The 20,024-nt window shown below is 32.8% G+C and overlaps 1 protein-coding gene across 1 annotated transcript in view; it reads right to left on the bottom strand.

The window, feature by feature from the left end:
• Positions 1 to 2,222: 2,222 nt before the first annotated feature.
• Positions 2,223 to 20,024, bottom strand: part of TMEFF2 (transmembrane protein with EGF like and two follistatin like domains 2) — a 280,237-nt gene continuing 262,435 nt past the window's right edge. Inside the window, exons 8-10 of the mRNA XM_003764055.4 lie at positions 13,956 to 14,079; positions 11,719 to 11,877; positions 2,223 to 3,492 (exon numbers count right to left, since the gene is read on the bottom strand). Coding sequence (XP_003764103.1) covers positions 3,396 to 3,492; positions 11,719 to 11,877; positions 13,956 to 14,079 — 380 coding nt within the window. The 3' untranslated portion in view covers positions 2,223 to 3,395. The remainder of the gene's footprint in view (positions 3,493 to 11,718; positions 11,878 to 13,955; positions 14,080 to 20,024) is intronic.

Here is a 20,024-nt window from a genome sequence, read left to right as displayed (position 1 = left end):
CAGAAATGCTAAAGAACCAAAAAAAAAATTTTTGTGTTCTTGCCGTTTTAAAATTGGCCTTATAAAGAAAGATGCTAGTGTCCTTTCCCTCATTACTTGCTTCTCAAGGTAGATAGCCTGTTCCATTGCTCCCTCTACATTAATTTTAAATTTAATATGATCTGACATAATAGTGTGACATAAGTGATTAAAGAAGATTATGCAAATTTTTGTTTTGTTCAGTTGTCTCTGACTCTTTATAATGCCATTTGAGTTTTCTTGGCAGAAATGCTAGAATGGTTTGTCATTTCCTTCTCTAGCTCTTTTTATAGTTTGGGAAACTCAGGCAAACAGGGTTAAATGACTTGCCCGAGGTTATACTTATCTGGGTATCTGGGAAGATGGATTTTCCTGACTCTAGTCCCTGTACTCTTATCTGCTCTGTCACCAAGCTGCTTGCATTATTATTTGGCTTTAAATATGGTGTATAGATCTGTGATATATCTGCATCATTTGGACCACATTTGGAGTTTCACATCCAATTCCCAGCACCATAAAAAAGACATTGACAGATTAAAATATATTTAGATAGGGGTCTTCAGAATGGGATGACAGATCTAAAAACTGTGTAGGGATGGAAGAAAAGCAATTTTTAGCATGGAGAAGAAAATCAGGAGTGACATAATTGTCTTTAAATATTTGAAGGTTTGTCATATGGAAGAGAATTATCTTATTCTGTGTTCACCTAAAGGATAAAACCAGGAAAAAAATTAGGTAAGAATATAACTAGATTTTGGGTCTATGTAAGGAAGAATTTTCAATAATAATAACAGTTGAAAATGCAATGTGCTATCTTATAAAGGAGTAAGTTTTCCATTCCTGAAAATGTTCAGGTATGACTGAGTGGTTATAATAACTAATCTTAGTCTTGGAGAAGAGTTGAGAAAGTGCATTTCTTACCTTCATTACAGAAATGGGAGACTATGGGAATAGAATGTTACATATGCTATCAGCCATGGTCAATGTGTTGGTTAGTTTTGCTGAGTATTTTTTTTTCCTTTTCTTTTTAATTTTTCTTACAAGAGATGGCTCCATAGCTATCGAAGAGAGGAAGGATAGATTCATATATAAAAGTTCATGAATTCATATATTTCTCTCTCCTTTCTCTTTTTTTTCTTTCTCTCTCTTTCTTTCCTCCCTCCTTCTCTCTCCAATCTCCCTCCCACTCTTCCTTCTTTCTCTCTCTCCTCCTTCCCTTCTTTCTTTCTTTCTTCCCTCCTTCTTTCTTTCCTTCTTCCTTCCTTCCTTCCTTCCTTCCTTCCTTCCTTCCTTCCTTCCTTCCTTCCTTCCTTCCTTCCTTCCTTCCTTCCTTCCTTTCTTTCTTTCTTTCTGTCTCTCTCATGCTTCCTCCCTTCCTTTCTTTCTCTCAATCTTTCTTTCACTCTTTCTCTCTTTCCCTCCTTCCTTCCTTCCTCCCTCCCCCCTCTGTCTTTCTTTCTTTCTTCCTCAGAAATTGTTCCAATATAAACCATAGAAGAAGTTTCTGAATTGTGTATGAAGAATCTAGAGTAGATGATTTCATGTAGAGATTTTCCCCTCTTTAGTAAGTCTATGATTCCCACGTAAAATATCATTTCAATGTGTATCTTCAATAATTGTTGATGCAAGCAACTTCTCACTTTTAAAGTAAACATCAGGGGCATTATTCTTTTGAATTTATCAAATCTATATTCATCCAAATCAAATTGGAGTGATGAAAGGACTGCTTGATATCCTATTGAGGCCACAGTCCATAGCCTTAGAAAAAAGAAACAACATGCTTTATAGAGAAATAGAAGCTAACTTTTCCTCTCCTTAATAACAAAGGACCAAGTCATGTACACACATAATACAATGATAGTGCCAACCGTCATATTTCTTAAAGTGACTTGGAAATGTTCGGGGACCCCCTAAGTAATGCTATTTAAGTTGTCATTTTTATTTATATTTTAACAAGTACCTTAAACATCACTCTTTACAACACATTTTTTTTCATTGAAGTTGTTTGTATTCAAAAGGTGTTGAATTACTTAGTACTATTTTCTGTGGCTGTTCCTTGAGAAAGTAATTATTAAGTACATGAGTATAATTTTATTTCTGGACTAAGGAGAGGTCATCTGTAGGAGACAAAAGAAATATTGCTTAGAAGTTTTCATAGTTTCAGTTATTGAATTCAAGGCTAAATAACAATAATGTAAACTATCTGATCTTTTATTTACATTTTATTCTTTGAGAATTCCTATTAATATTAAAAAATAAACCAGGAATGTCTGTTCATTAGTTCAAAACAATAACAAAAAGCCAAATCCCAATCCTCCTTCTTCCCACTAATACCTTTCAGATACTATGACATTAAAATCTCATCCAGCAGATGAATAAGCTCAAAGTATTTCCTTATTTTCATGAAGCATAACCACAATCTCGGTTCCATTACAAATAAGAGTGCAGTCTAATTCACAAAGTTTTTATAAAATATTTATTTGTGAATTTAGCTTCTATTACCATCTACCAACCCAAAGTTCCAGCTTAGATAACATTAGCTTCTTTTTTTTTTTTTCTGGTTGGTAATTTGGCTCAAGTAAAAAAAAATTTTTTTTTGCTACTTTTAAGTCCCCTTGAGATATAACTTGTTGAGGTCACCCAGAATATGTTTTCTTCATTTTTTTTTCTTGGCTGGGAGTTACTAAACTCCCAAATGAAAGCCACTCTTTCCCTGCAGTCTCTTCATGAGTTATCAAACATTTCTACTTCTAATTTTTTTTTTGATTTAATTTCTATACCAGAGTGTTCCCTGCTCTAGGCATGAAACTAAAAGGCCAGAGGGGGTAAAATGATGAAAGAGAGATGCTTCAAAGATCTGAAATATTTTATCTGCACTTGATATAAAGTAAATTATTTTTCTCTTTTCTAATAACCAGAGTTTTTCTTGATCTTGGAATCATTCAAAACCTAGTCCCTGAGTCCTATATAAACTCCAATTCTGCCACAAGAATTACAGTACAATAAAACACTAGTAATTGTACAAATTGTACTATCCCACCTCTACACAGTTATGAGATACAGCAAATTTAAGAATGCCATTTTTTTCTCATCACTGAGTATTTATTATATATAACAAATACATGAAAAAGAAAAACTATATTGTGTGATATAAATAGTTTATTTACATTACAGAAAAAACATCAAGACAATGTATACTATTTCAAATATATCCATACATAATCAAATATAGCTGTAATACATGTTTTCATTGGTGTCGATTACCACAAATGCAAGGCAACATGTGTAGATCTCTTGTCTTAATCTTTTGTCTATAATACTGAATTGTGTAGTCCAAGCTCTCTCTGCAGTCTGGCCATTGTGGAAACATGCGCTCTTTAGATTAATCTTGTAGATGCTCTCGTTGTGTTGTCTGAACTGTAGTGGCCTGTGTTTTGCTTCTGTCTGTGGATCCTGTTGCTTCTGGGACATTTCCTGAAAAGTGAGAAAAATTCATAGATATCCAGTTAGTGGAAGCTCTGGCCACAAACACACAGTAGAAAAACACAGAAATGCTCTGGCTATTTTAGGTGATAACAGGAATCTTTTGGAAGTTGGGATCCTTCATTTGTTGCCTTTCTTTGAATGTGGAGGCATTAGCTGATTTATAAATATCAAAAGCTAGAAAGGAACAAGATTGCCTCATACCTTATAGAACCTCTAAACTCCTTATTTACTGGCCATAAAGAAGAAGTCGGCATGATAACAACATGTTCTGAATTTTCTTACTGATGTTAAAGAGCTCTGATGATTTCACATATTTGAATATTTTATAATTTCAGTACCTTATGCATTATATCATGCTATTAAAGTCATTTTAATGAATCTAATAAATATATATACATATACATGTACATTATTAATTTGAAAGAGTCAACAAAAAAAATAAGATTTTTGGATATTTTTTAGTTCAACCTAATTTCCCCTTGTGAATTCCTAGAATGATCTTGGGATTCAATTTGGGCCAATTATTACACATATACAGTTTTGTAATAAGGCTAACAGTCAGTGGAATAGACTCAGAATCTCAGACTCACTATGTTTTTGCCTCTAGCTTCAACGAGAAGGAATTAGTGTAATGTAGAAACAGAATACCAGGAAGTAATAGGTAAAATTCTATTCTAAAAAGGTCCTTTGTAGACCTTAATTTTATTATTGAAATGCAAGTCATAATGGATAAATTATGTTACCTCTTGAATCTCATTTTTTTTTCTCATCTGTAAAATGGGAAGAATGTGCTTTGTAAAGTATAAAGTATTATATAAATTTGAGTTATTTCCATTATTATTATTTTAACTAGAGATTACATTTTCAGTTGGTTGGGATCTCAAAATGACAAAGTTGAAAACTACTCTTTCTCCTATAGCATGTTTTTAGACCTTACAGGGGAAAACATTGGTCTGGACTCAGACTCTGGAATTGCATCTTTCTATGACATCTTTGAAAGTCATTTAATCTCCTTGAACCTGTTTCTTTTTATCCACAAAACAGAGGTGATAATATATGTACTATCTTTTTCTGAATAGGTTGTGAGGAAAATATTTTGTAAAACACAATGTGGATGTGAATTGTTATTAGCCTACTTCTAGAGCTCTAAGTCTCAATTCCCCAATTTGTAAAATGAAGGAGTTTGAGTAGATAACCACCAATGTCTTATATAGTTTGAAAATTCTGGGTCCATAAAATGAAATGGTAAATTAGTCATGGGGAATAGGTAAGGGGGAAGAAAATTGATGCATAAGAGGAAAAGAAATGATATGAGGGAAAGGGAACAAATAATTATTATGGACTTACTATGTATCAGACACTGAGTTAAGTATTTTACAAATATTATCTTCTTTGACCCTTACAGAAATCATGGGAGGTAGGTGCTATTATTATCATTATATTTCCATTTTATGAGGAAACTGAGACAAACAATGAGATCATGGGTTCAATTCCATTCTATTCAATTTATACCTAACATGAGTGAAAGGAAAAATGGCAGTAACTCAGATTTTGGACAAATTATCTAAAGTCTCTAGATCTCAGTTTCTTTACGTGTGACATGAAAAGCCTAAACTTAATTATCTTTAATTTTCTTATGGCTTTAAAAATTATAACTTTATGGATTTCAAAGTTTAGTAACTAAAATGGGTCTAAATAATCAAGTGCTTTTCTGAAAGGCAGTTTGAAAAAGTCTTGGAGAACAAAAAAAAATATTGGTTTTATTAGATTATTTTTATAAACAAATCTACACCAGATTAACAAACACCCTTACCATTAACTATCTACAATGACATATAAGTGTTTTGTAGAACAAAATCCTTTTTAGCTATTAGGTTTTACCAGTAATTGTTCATATAACTAAAATATAGGGAAGGAAGGCCAAGAATTATTTTGATTTGGAAAAAAGGCCATCCATTTTGGGATCTGTCTTGGATGCAACCCCTCATTCTTCCCTTCCCCAAAGCATTTATTTATCCAGCTATTAAAGAATTTAAGTGATCCATTTTATTTCAAAGTTAAAAATAAAAAAATGAACAAATCATATGTCTATTTTTCAAGAAAAATCATGACATTCTCAAATATCTGGAGTACTTCAGATGTGTACCAATAAAAAACCAAAACAAAACCAAAAAAGCCCCAATAACAACAATAACAAACAAATACACTTTAATCTTGGGAATAAATCTCTTCTCATGGTATTGCTGGTAATAACTAGGCTTAACATTTTTTAAATATTAGGATTTTACTAATAGCAGAAACCTAAACTTAAATATTAAATAAAATTTAATATTGATTGGTCTGGGTTCCAGAAAAGAAAGCAACAGTAATAGGTTTTTAAAAATATTTACGGGTAAAATTATTATCTATATTATTTGGCAGTCATGGTCTATGTTAAAGACTTTTATAGATTCTCAAAATAGGGTACTTGTGTGTGTATGTATATTTAGTAATATGTGATGTATGTGTATGTATGAATATATGTGAATCAGATGGAAATAACTGATGTTAAAACAAGTTACTGAGATTCTCAGAAGGGTGACAAAAAGCTTCAGACAGTGGACTGTTAACTCACAAACAGCATGTATTCCTAAAGCAGTTGTCTAATCATCTACCCTAATGGGTTAAAGGATGCAGATTTCTTAGGAATAAAGCACATCTGAGACCCAATTACCAATTCTACTTCTGGCTTTTCTTAATATCTCAGTTAACCTTCCTGTTTCCATTTATGAACTGGGGGGAGGTAAGGAGTGAAAAGAAGGAAGAACTCTAAAGTTTAATGATTTCTTTACTTAATTTTATATATCTATACATGTATAGATATATAATCTATTATTAGAGTATATATATATATATATGTATACATATATATTTTAAATGATGTGATTAAGTTGAAAAATAGGATTTTAGCTGTAATGACAGTTTAGTTCAGTGGCTTACAAACTGAAGGCCTAAGAAGAGTCCTGAAGATTTATTGCAAGGTTTCAGGAATCCTTATATTACTTAGAATTGGCATCTTTATCTTTATCTAGTTTCAAGAAAATAACCAGTATGACTTGGTATGAGAAATGATTAATTATACCTTCTCAGGAATGAAAAAAAGAATGTCTTGCAAGGTGTTACTATTTTCCATGTTTTGTGCATGTATATATATATATATATAACATATATATGTATATGCAATTTTACATGCAAAATACAATTTTAATTGAGAGCATTCATTATTGAATTTTGTAGCTTTGTTGTCATGTATTTTCTGATATATCTTATATGGGTCTGCAAAATTTTTGTATATTAAAAAGGGGTATTTGTATTTGAAAAGGTGGGAAATCAGTGAATTAGTCTCATGTAACTCTTGTCATTTTCCCAAGGAGGAAACAGAAACTCAGAAATTAAATGACTTGCTCTAGGTCACCTAAAAATGAAGAATTTGAACCCATCGATGGGATCATTTGTCATATCAAGCAGCACTTTTGGAATATCATGTCAACTAGGAAGTTTTGGGGAAAATTTAAAATATTTTGACTATTTGCCACAGTAGTTTGAATATATCTTGTAGGAGGGTAAAGGAGAAAAAATAGTTTTTCATAAAAACAATAAAAAAATCTCTATTTGTCCTATTGATTTTCCAGCTAAGTGGAGCAGTGACTAGAGAGTGAACCTGGAGTCAAGACCTGAACAAGCCACAATTTGCCTCAGTTTCCTAAATTATAAAATGGGGATAATGATAGTACCTATCTTGCAGGATTGTTGTGAGAATCAAATAAAATAATATTTGTAAAGTGCTTAGCACAATGCCTGACACAATGCACTAATTACATAAAAACTTATTCCCTTCCCTGATCAAAAGCAAACAGTAGTCTAAACATATCTTATACATTGCTAGACATGTGTATTAAAAAAACTGTCATGTTATTTGGAAGTTAATACTAGCTCTAATTTGTCCAAACTAATAAAGCAGAGTAAATATAATAGTCAAATGATAACAACAATAGTAATAATAAAGCTATGTTGAAGTTTAGTCACATTTTGGAATGAACACAAATGTCTGTAATTTCTGGGACTTCATACCACTGGCCCTTTGAAAATGTAGTTCCACAAAGAACTAGCCTGGGAAAAACAATTAAAATGCTTAACACTCATTTTGCTCCTCTGCTCAATATTTCCTTATTTTCTATGTCACTTCTGAGGATGTGAAAAACATAATTTTTTAGATTCTTAGAGCATTTGATTGTTCTAAATTAATTGTCTGATCTATATTTTCCCTAAAGGAGGGGGTTAAACAAGTATAGAAATTATGTTGCTTAAAAGTCCTTTCCTTCTGTCTGCATTTGACGCTGGGTAATAGGTGAATGATTCATGCTTCTGTCTCAAGGAATAGATTCTGAAGTTTAGCTCTAAATGTTTGATTCAAAAGTACAATGAGACTGTAGGCTGCCTATAGTATCATTCATGACATAAAAACTTTCTGAGAATAAACTGTAAGTGGCCTGTAATTGCCTCAATTACTCATTTTTTCCCACTGTGCATGAATGCAAATGAAATGTGTAAAAAACTCTTTAAAAAACTGAAACCATTCAAGATAAAGCTCAAGTGCCACATCCCTTATGAGGCCTTTCCTAATCCTTCAATTTTGAATACTTTCTCCCTTTTGAAACATTTGGATGATTTTGTTTATATGCTTTGTATTTATTTATCTATGGAAATGTTGAGTGGCCTCATTAGAATGATAAGCACTTTGTGGTCAGGCAGTGATGTATTCCTTTTTTGTCTTTATATCCTCACCTAACACATTGCCCCAGCTTAGAAATCACATAGTTCAATCTCTTTATTTTAAAGTTGACATATAATGACTATAGTTACATTAGTTGATTTTAATTATAATTTTCTGTTTTCATGTTAGAAAAACTTTTCATTTTTTGGTTTTCACATTTGTCTGATTTTAGGAATAAGCAAAAAGAAACCCTCCTAGGTAACTTAGAAACAATTATTATTATTATTATTTTACAGTATCAGAGAATTTAGTGCTAGAAGGAACTATAAAGATCAGCTAGTACAATATTCTCATTTTAAAGACAAGGCAATTTCATTTCCAAAAGATCAAACATGTCCAAGGTCACAAGACAAAAAAAAAATAGCAGAATCAGGGTTAAAACTAGTCAGATCATTTGATCCATGATTTCAGCGTTCCTTCTATTACACTGCACAGATAATTTATATCTTTGTAGGTATGTCTAAAGACCATTTATATTAATGCTGAACTAAATCTTAAATTGCTCTTTCCCCTTTAAAAAGATTTTTTTTACTTTAAAAAAAGAAAAAAATGATAAATATTTAAAATTGAAAAAGGAGGAATGTCTAATCATGTAATTTTGCAGTCTCATTGAAGTTAGATAATCTTGAATAACAGAAATATGAATTTATGAAAAAGTGATCATAGTGTTGATACTAGACTTAGAAATGTTTCCTCAAATATATTTTAGGATGGTTAATATGTAAAATAAAAAATGAATATCATTTTGTAGAACAATATCTATTAAATAGCATAATACTACTGCTTTTAAATAAATACTGTTTATAGATGAAAAATTAGAGTCCCTTGAAGGAAGTCAGATTTTATAGTTTTCTATGAACTTCTTTACCATCTTTCTTTTATTTCTTATAATACTCAGTTTTTTGGTTTCTTGAGTTAGATTTGTGTTCTCTGAAACGCACTTTAATATAATCCATTGACTTATTTGGCATCTAATCGTGAGAGTGCAGTTGATGAACTCAACTTGGCTAGAGAACAGCTGAAAGCTCTAGCTGATGATTTTTTGCTTTAAGCCTTTAGGCCAAAGGAGGATTTATGAAGCATTTTTTTGTCTTTTTCAAGAGCAAATGTCACACTTGTCCTCAAATCAGATGGTACAACACAGATACTGAGATATATTATGGCTCTTATTTTCTAGAGCTATGATGCTTTCTTTTATTTCCTTGTTCTTTGAAAAGATTTTTTTTTGGGGGGAAACCCTCTGATTTATCTTTAGAACCTTACAAACTCAATGATAGTATAAATGAGTTTTACTTTGTGAACTTAGGGGAAAAAAAACAACGCAAAATAAAACACCTTGGCAAAAACTTACTTGAAACGTTTCTTTGGGGAAAACAGATAGGCTATTAGAATCAAATTAGTCCTATAACTTGTATTTTATAAACTAGAAAACTGAATTCTAGAAATGTGTCATGGTGACTAAGGTCACACAAATATTTAAGAAAAGCGATAGGGCCAGAACTCTGGTCTTCTGACATTTAATTCAATGTTTCAAATAGGAGGGACCTGAAACCCTAATCTCACTCTCAAAACAAGAACATCCGCATTAAAGATATATTTATTCTTGGGATAGCAGTTCTTATACTTTGGAGACTTATGTTCTATTTTGTACCTCAAAGATATCTGTTTGTTTCTTCTGTTTTTTTCATGATTACTGTTGTATTTCCGTACATTTCTGTGGTTAAAAAGTCACCTTTTATATTTAAAATAAAAGAAATTTAGTGCTCATTTCTCTCTTTAAAAACAGGGTTATGAGGTAGATGAGTCAGAGAATATAAACATAATTTATTTAGATTTTAGCATAGTAAACACACTGTTTCATGCTATTACACTAGAAAGGATATGTGAACTAGAAGATAGTCTAGTTAGAAGAATTTGAAATTTGCTGAATGACCCTACCAAATAAATCAATAAGTATTTATTAAGCTATTACATAGTTGGTATATCACCTTGAAAAGAAAACTCTATAGTATTCGAGGGAATTGAGTTTGACTGTGCTGTTTATGATTTTTATCAATGACTTAGATAGAAATGACATTTTTTATCCAGTCAGATAGTTAACATACTAGATAACAGAGTCATGTTGCAAAAAGATTTTGACAGAATAATAACAATAAATGCTTAATAAATATTTATTGACTGAAAGAACACTGGACCAAATTTAATAAGATAAAAATAATATGTATTATTTGGACATTTAAAAAATCAATATCACAAGAACAAGATGGGGGGATATGGCTAAATATTTCTGAAAATAAAATCTGAGCTTTTGGAGGGCTGCAGTTTGAATTTGAATCAGTACTATAATATGTAAGATAAGTAATTTAATGCAGTTGTATTATATTCAGATAGGCATAGTATCTGAGATTTAATTGAGGAAGGTGACATTTACAATATTCCCTGCCCTGATTGGACTATGTTTGGACTACTGTTTCCAGTTTGGGGTGGAAAAAACTTTGATAAATTGAAAAATGTCCAGAGGAGGGTAACTAAAATTATGAAGGATTTGAAGATCACTTCATACAAAGAATCTGTGTATTTGGAGATATCTTTTTGGGAGAAGAAAAAACTTAGGGTGACGTGATAGTTGCCCTCATGTATTTGAAGGTGAATTAGGCTGACTTCATTTGGTTTAAGAAGGCAGAACTGGGAAAAAATGTGTCCTTTATTAGAGGTCTTACACTTAAGGCTGGTAATCACTTATTGGATAAATTACAAAGGAGATTTTTGTTCAGGTATTGGTTCATGTACACAGTAGTTAAGGTTCCTTCCAACTCTGAAATTCTATGATTCTAGGAAGTAATCAAGGAAAACAATAGTAACAGTAGAAGCTGGGTAACATAATGATACCAATTGTATTTTGAATGAGAGACACAGATAAGTGGGACACTGATATTCCTAAGATGCTAAAAGAACAATGAAAGTTTATATGTTGGATAAATTGCCTTTGGAGGCCTTATGGGTAAGTATGGACAAACACTACAAAGGCTGAAGTTTGAAAAGGTTTCATTTTCATAATTAAGACTATTTATATTAGTAAAATCCTGGTTACACCAGGATATAAAATAGGTCAGAGAGAAAAGTACCTAATTGCTTAGAATAGAAATAAAACTAATAGCTGATAATTTTTAAAAAGGTATCTGCTTAATGGGAGCAATTCTAAATCTTTCACATTAAGTAGGTATCCAAACTCTTATTTTAAACTAAAGAAAGTACAAGTAATTGGAGGGGTAATGTTGAAATACTTGGTAAATGAGTTGTAGCATCCAAAAAGGGACACAGTAATCTAGATCATTATGACTAATATAGAGAGAAACAAAAAGTCCATTTATTTCCTGCTATCAAAGAATACAGTTACTGACCTTGTAATGCAGAGGACTACAACACAAATGATGGCAATCTGGATGGTTCCAATCACAGCTGCTATTAAGACATACTGAAATCGTACAGGACCAGGAACAACGTATAAAACACTGTAGTCCTTTTTTTCACAGTGTTGTCCAGTATAGCCTGCATCACACCTAGAATGAGATATGCTACCCAGTTAACTATGGTAGCTGAGTCAGGATTGTTTTCTTTTATTTTGAAATTGTGTACCCTTATTTCACTCAGGCTGGAAATGCAGTGACCATCTCTGGGCCCTATCCTAATGCTGATCTAGAAGCTTTGACGTACTCCATTTTTTCAATCTCTCTTCAGGTAGTCTGGTGGCCTTCTGCTCCCAGCTACTCACCATGTTGGTGAAAGATACCTGATCAAATTAAGCTATTATAATTCAGAATGTCTAAGCTCAAGTGATTAATCTTGGCTTCTCTAGCTGCAGAAATTACCAGCACATGTCACCCACACAAATATAAGGTCTCATGGTACTTATATAAAAATCCTTGGTAAATATGGTGCTCAATTGTTTATTTTGCAGATGGTTTAAATTTTTTTTATTTGTTTCTGTAGATAGAAGGTCAATTTTTAAAATATATTCTCAGGATCGGTTTCCTTAGAGAGAAAGCCAGACCAGAAAAATGGTCTTTGAAGACAATATTGAAAGCCAATGGGTGTCTGGGGATGATCATTCTTTCCATATTTCTGTATAAGTAAGCCATGAATTTTGTTTAAGTAAAATTTTAATCAACCTATGTCAACATGATTACTTTGGAAAAGGTTTGTTTCTGATGACACTAGGATATAATAAATGGGATACTTTCCTTTGGTCTTTGGATAATAAATATCCAGTTCTATGCCCAGAATAAAAGTTGAAAATATACTCAGTAAAAGAACATTAAAGATAACATATACTTTACCAGTCACTGCTTATTTAAAATAACTAATGTAGTGGGAAAAGTGTGCATATTATATTTTTAAAAAAGTAATGGTGATAGAGGCCATAGAATTCTGAAGAGCAAACTAGGAGAATGAACGCTGATCACCTAATATAACCCCACACTTGGGAGCACAGGGATGACAACCCATACATTAGAACTGAGCTGTCTAGTAACAAGCTAAGAAACCCATGTACATCAAAGTGTAATTCACTGGGGTGAACTTGTCATTGATTTTGCAACTCTCTTTTAGCTCTTCCCTCTTTGAGTTCTTTATAAACATAGACCGAGACCTTTCCCCTTTCTGCTATAGACATAGTTCAATAATGTCAGCTTTCCCGCAGAGAAGCACAACAACCTGAGTAACCTCTCAATTATATTCCTTTTTCCTGACTTCACTAAAAGGTAGGGGTTAGGGTAATTATTGAAAGGAAGCATTAAGGGAAGATAATTCTTGATTGAGGTCAGGGTAGGGGGAGAGGGGGGAGGGGAAGGTGGAGGAACCCAAACAAAACTGAGAATTGAGAATTTCATAGAAGTCTATTTCATTAAATGGTGTCTGCATCACTATTTAAATCAAGATATAGTTGATTTTCTTTTTGATTATTGACATCCTGACAATGCTTATGATGCAGATAGAGGTACTCAACCTAAACTAGCAACTTCAATGTTGGGTTGGACATATGGCTAATTTTGTTATGATAAGAATCTCAACATTTAAAAACGATTGGGTTTAGTTTTTGCTAGTTCTGTAAAGACTGATTTAATTCCAGAAGGTCAAAAATATCCTTAAAAAATGAGAGGGGCAGCTAGGTGACACAGTGGTTAGATTACTAATCTAGGAGTCAGGAGGACCTGAATTCAAATTTGGCTCAGACACTCTACATTTAACAGCTGTATTACCTGAGGCAAACCACTTAACTCCAATTGCCTTGCCAAAAGAAAAAAAAGAAAGGAAAAAAAAAAGCTAAAATGAGGAAAAGAAGAAAAAAAAAATAACCTCTTCCAAAGTAATGTGCACTATGGCCCCAGGGACAAATACATACCATGGAGTAAAGAATGAACAATGTGATTTCTGCTAGTATTAATGGAATTTATGTGGTTATATTATCTTTGGTAGGTAGGGTAGGTTGCCTTTGTTTGGGAGTATTCTAATTTAAGGCATAATAACTGGCAAAGATCACAAAAGCAGAATGATGTCCCTGCACCAAAATACTTGAATTTAACCGCCTCCCTTTTATGTTTGATTTACTAATTTTTAAAAATTCAGAAGAAAGTGTTACCTGCAAGATGGCTCCAGCATATTAATTGAATGTTCACACTTCCCATGCAGGCAGAAGCCATTGTAATGTTCTGGACAAGGAATGTAGAGTCCTCTGGCACTTTCTTCTAATTTGTTAGGATTCTCTGTGAACACAGATAACAAAGCAACTCCTTATAAATATGTTTTTAAGGTAAGGTAAGATCAAGTTATGTGCACTGAGAAGCAAAGCTATAGGCAACACTTCTTTAAAGGCTAAGAATAAAACAAGACATTTTTAAGAAAAGGTTTGTATGTGAGGGGGGAAAGAATTCAAATAATGTTAATCTTCCCAACTGTGTTTGGTGATGAAGATGTGAAAGTATCTAGTACTTTTCGTGCTTTTATGCAATCTTCTACATCTTTAACAGCCAGTAATGTATCTATGAATTGTCAGACAGCTTTAATTTGGCTTAAAGAGACTGTACATTGATCATAAAATAACCCATGAAAAGAACCCATTTTTCTGCCTCTCAAGAGCCCAACATAATATCTCTGAGATAAAATTGCTTGTGATGCCTTGATACTTTCTAAGTATGGGAACTTGAGAGGCAAAAGGGGGGAGGGAGGAGATTACTCAATTATTTTAAATAAATGTTTCTCCAAACAAATAAAAATTTCAATAAATGCATTCTCCCAAGCTTATGCATCAAATGATTTAATGATTGCTAGAATCCTTGCATTTTTTATTTTTACTAAATCGAAGATGAATCATCATGATTTAGTTAGATAGATTTCATTCTGGCATTTGCAAAATATATGGTGAAGGCTAATAATAAATATGTTTAAATATTTGTAGTTTGGCACTATATAAAATATAAGCTTATAAGAAAAAAAAAAAAGGTCTGATCTAAAACCCAAAGCATATGCTACTGGTTTTCATTAAAAACATTTTAGTTACTCTGATATCAATGTAATGGAACAATGAAAAGTTTGGGTACTTTTACTTTTGTAGAGACTTCCCCTTCCCCCTCCTTAAGTATGATTTTGTAACAGCAGAGTTTCACTTTTACTGACATTGCTAAATATCTCATAGAATGAGAGATTGGTGTAATAAATCTGGAATGCCACATTTCTGAAGACCAAGCCCAATACATTAGAGAATTGTATCTTTTCTCCATTCCAACAAAGGACCCATGTCCTATATCACAGTTGACAAACTGGCCAGCAGTGATTAAGAGATGGAATAAATTACTGTATTTCTAAAATAAATGAATTCCACACATAGGGTTATAATTTTTTACAATGTGTACATGTAATTTCTATTAGCATTAATGAGAGATGAGCACATTCATCAAAGGAGAGAAGATGCCTCCCTCAGTCAGCAATTCGGGTGAACCTAGCATTACTTGTGCTTAAGAGGATGTATGCGACATCTACACATTTTAATGTCTAAGCACCATCTGCAATATTTTTATGCTCATTTTGTAAAGCATTAAGCTGTTAATTACACTTGGTAAATATATTCAGTGGGACTGAATATAGGGACTTTTGTGTACACATGTTAGTAAATGATTTTCTAACATTAGACCTGAATATGTGACTTTGTTGGATTTAATACAAATCTATTTAGCTTGAAGAATATTTTCAATGTGCATGTGTGCATTCATGCATGTGTATATGTACATGTGTGTATGTGTATGTATGGTAAAGGATATATTCATATCAATGAAATAGTGGATCTATTAATGTATAAAATATCAATTGCCTAGAAAATAGGCAATTCTAATAATGTAATGAAAAAAGTACTTTGCCCTAATGCGGAACAGCAATACAATATAAAGTTCCAAGTCATCCTCTCTCTCTCTCTCTCTCTCTTTCTCTCTCTCTCTCTCTCTCTATGTCTCTCTGTTTCTCTCTCTGTGTTTTATCTATTTGTGAGCTCTATGACATTTCAGTTGCCTGTAGCAAACTGGGAGCAGTACATGATAAACTAACCTGTTGGTATAATGCCATATGAACTAAGAAGGTGATATTAGTACAGGATCAATAAACTTAATTTTTAAAAATTATATTATTTTAAAAATATTTTGACAATTGTTGTCTTTTATAACTTTATGTATCCTATTTCATACATTTCAAAATATTATCCAGATAATGGGCAAGGAGATTTCACCAGACTGCTAAAGGGGCTCATGACACAAAATAGGTTAAGAACCCAAACCCAATACCATTCTGGAAGGGCTCATACCCATGAAATCTCCTAAGGAGCAGGCTGAAGTTGGAGTCAGCTTATTGCTATGCAGTCAGTGGCCTATAATGGTCAAACTGTGCGCAAGCTGTGGAAGGGAAGCTTTAGCAGTGGGACCTTGTCTGCCCCATGGCTGAAGTAATGAACCAGCAATGATTCCCACTTGGATCTTCTCCTACAAGACATCATTCACCAATTCCACTCAATGTGGGGGTAACCACTCAGTAATTTCACACACCTGCAGATACAGGACTTTTAAAAATAGCATTTCAAATCTTACAATATGATTTCAGTCTTCATATTTTTCAAACAGATATAATTAGTGCTTTTTTCCCCCTTGCCTTTGGCACTTGCCAAAAAATTCAATTTTTTTTTTTTTTTTTTTAGCACAAAGATGCATAGCTCAAAAGCCAATTTTTTAGGTTATTTTCAGCTTTAACTCTTTTCCTATACCATGGTTTTTCAGGGTGTTTTTCATTTCTTATCCTTTCTCTACATCAGAACTGAACAAGAAGTATATTATGAAAGAGAATGTCATAATGTGGCCAAAACTGAATGCTTTTATGGGGTCCAGCATCCCTCCTGGTTCACCACATGGAAGGAGAAAATCTCTTCAGAACAGCTGTTAATCGTTGAGCCCAGGCAAATGGACTTGGTAGTATTCTGAATTATGGATTGTGGAGTAATGTCCAAAAAAAAAAAAAAAAAAAAAAAAGAAAGAAAGAAAAAAATTAAATGAGTGTAGAAAATGAGAGGTTATACAATGAAGACTGCATATTTTGGGGGCTACTAAGGTGGGCCAACTAAACAACTCTATTGCTTGAAATCTTAAATATCAGTTTAAGAGAAAAGTTTTAGAAACAAGATAATTTTTAAAAAGGTTATAATGCTAACTTAAAAACAGGGTAAGTGTATGTGATCTGGTAAATATTTGACATCATTATGATTTTTATAGACATATACGGGTAAGTAGCAGCCACTAGAAATTTGAAGAGTATAGTATGATATTCAGATCTGCATTTTATGGAAATCTCTTTGATGATTGTGAATAGGATGGATTGAAGTAAAAAGAAATTTGAGGTAGGAAGAACCATCAGTAAACTATGACAATAGTTTAGGGGCTGGACCATGTCAATAATTGTATAAGTGAAAAATTCAGATTTTTGTCTAAGAGATAGAAATGATAAGATTTTGGATCCATTAGCTATATAAAGTGAGAAAAAGGAGTTAAAGATAACCAAGGCTGTGAAATTGTGAAAGGAAAGGTGATGGCATCATCAATAGAAATAAGAAAATTGAGAATTACATAGGCTTGGGGGATGATAACAAATTCTATTTTGCACTCAAAGCATTTGAGTGGTCTATAGGATATATAGTCTGGAATATCAAACAGGTGAATGGACCTCTGGAGCCAGAGGTCCTGAATATATAGATCTGGTAGTTATCAGTACAAAGATGGTAATCAAATTCATGGAAGCTGACAACATTACAAAGTCGGAGATATAGAGATAAAAGAATACTTTCCATAAAGATTACTGTAAATTCTAGATTTTTTTTTTCACATTTTCTAGCATGAGGTTTGCTCTGGTGGAGGCTCTTCCCTTCAAGTCCTATCTTGGCTTACTGCTTCTAACTACCCAGGGAATATGTGTTCCTCAGGAAACAGTATCTCTTTTTCTTTCTCTCTTCTTCCTGCTTTTTCTTATCACTATAGTATGTTGTCTAATGTCTTATACTTTTTTAGTATAGTGTGGAACAAGTTTTCTAATATTTTATACCATGAAAGATGAAAAAGTAAAAACAGAAATCCTAAGTTTTTTCTTTTTTTTTTTTTTTTTTAGGTGATAATCACTTTCTCCCAGTAGATCTTTTTTAATGCCTTCTCCAGCTTCTTCTGGATATCAGCCCTATTCTTTATTCTGCTTATCATATGACTTAGATGCACTGTATTTCCTCACATTACTCAAATGGAAAAGAGAACAGGAAGGAGCAAGTCTCCTAATAAAGGGAAAAGATATATTCCTATTGTTTTTTATTGTTTTTTTAATTACAATTAAAGTTCCAACTGTATTTCTTATTTCCCATGAACATAAGATCTATATTGTCTACAATTAGTTAAAGTTCCAACTGTATCTCTTATTTCCCATGAACATAAGATCTATATTGTCTACTTTTAGGTGAAATTTAGAAAAGATGGATATCACATTTAAAGACAGTAAAGGGAAGTTCCTTGTTGAACCCCATGTAACTCCTTCACTATATATTCACATGTCAGTGATCATTTAAGTTGGATCCTCCTGTTCTTGCGCGACAGTACCTGGGATTTCAAAAGATTGAAGGGTGATACAACTTGTATGTGGAGCTCTACTATTGGAAAGTTTTGCAGTATATACATAATGAAGTTAGTAATATGACTAAGCAAGAAGATGGTAACCTTGCTTGCTGGGCTTTACTTTTGTTCTTGTACCATTGCTATCTCATTCTTTTGCAAGGAAACAAAAAAGAATCTGGCAAAGAGTGCTGGATTTATAGTTAATGGATTTGAATCTTTCCTTTACTACTTGCTACTTGTATAGCCATGAGGAGGTCAACCCCATTGGTTTCCTCATCTATAAAAGAGAGGGATGGGGACAAGACTGAAATTGACTGAACAGCAACAAGACTACATAAGTTCTGATGTGTGAAAAACTCAATCTGTCATCTAAATTTATGAAACTTGCTCAGACCCAGAGAGTTCTTGTTACTTTGATGAAAGGACAAATAAACTAATATTGATTAGATAATTAAAATAGTACACAGAACTAAAACTGCAAGGACTTTCTAACTTTATCAGATAGATTCTAAATAAATTTTGAGGTCTTTCCCTATGACAATGTTTCCTTATTAGAGGAAAATTATCCAGGGGCATGTGGTGGGGGTACTCTGTTCTTCTAAGTGATCTATAATATAAATCTCTTGGCTTTAAGTTAAAAGAGAGTTGGTAGAGTCTACTTTTTCTCTTACTGGACAAAGGTGGTATTGTAGATAGGGATTTTACGTCAGGTCAGAAGTCCTACAAACTAATTCTTAACAGAGCCATGGTTGGCAGTGAATAGTAGTGACAAAGAGAATATTGGAGCATTGTCAAGCAGCAGCCCTAAGAGACCAGGAGGGAGTTATGACCAGCAGAGACTGTCCACTACATTTATATGCTTGGCAGGGACTTACTACCTGGCAAAGACTGAAGGCTGCATGGAACCAGTGGGAGCATCATTGACATCCTCAGAAGAAATCAGTGACCCTGTATCATTAGAGCTATGAGCTAATCCTCCCAGCATGTACTCTGATCACATTTCTTCCTCATATATGTTCCTTAGCTATGTCTACTCTTCCTAGTAATGGTTTGTTTATTTGTAGGATGATGAATGTGCCCCAAGTAAAGGGAGGAGTTGTCTATTGCCACTTTTCTTACTAAGCTTTTTGATTAAATATCTCTCTTATGAGTTGTCTGTTGTCTGAATAAGTCACAACACACACATAATTGCCAGCCTGTGACCTATGGTTTTGAATAGATATAGACTCTCATAGTACTTTGAATCTAGCTGTCTCTTAGAAGCTATATGAGACCTGGAGAGAAATATTTGCAGGATGCTACACTATTATGTATAAAATTTGAAATAGAAAAAGACAAATGATTGTGCTTTCCAGATAGAAATTAATCACAAAATTCTGAAGCTAAGACAGGACTATTCCAAATAAAGAAGCTATCTGCTTCAAAGTTTTTATTTCATTATCTGATCAAGTATAAGGCTATAATGTGGCAGGAAAAAAAAGTTATCCTAGTTTGAATACTTATTTAAGTTGTTTAAAAAATAGAAAGTA

The sequence above is a fragment of the Sarcophilus harrisii genome, chromosome 3 (assembly GCF_902635505.1).
Source record: "Sarcophilus harrisii chromosome 3, mSarHar1.11, whole genome shotgun sequence".
Lineage (NCBI taxonomy): Eukaryota > Metazoa > Chordata > Mammalia > Dasyuromorphia > Dasyuridae > Sarcophilus > Sarcophilus harrisii.
Note: the sequence above shows the minus strand (reverse complement) of the source record. Positions and strands in the feature narration are given on the sequence as shown.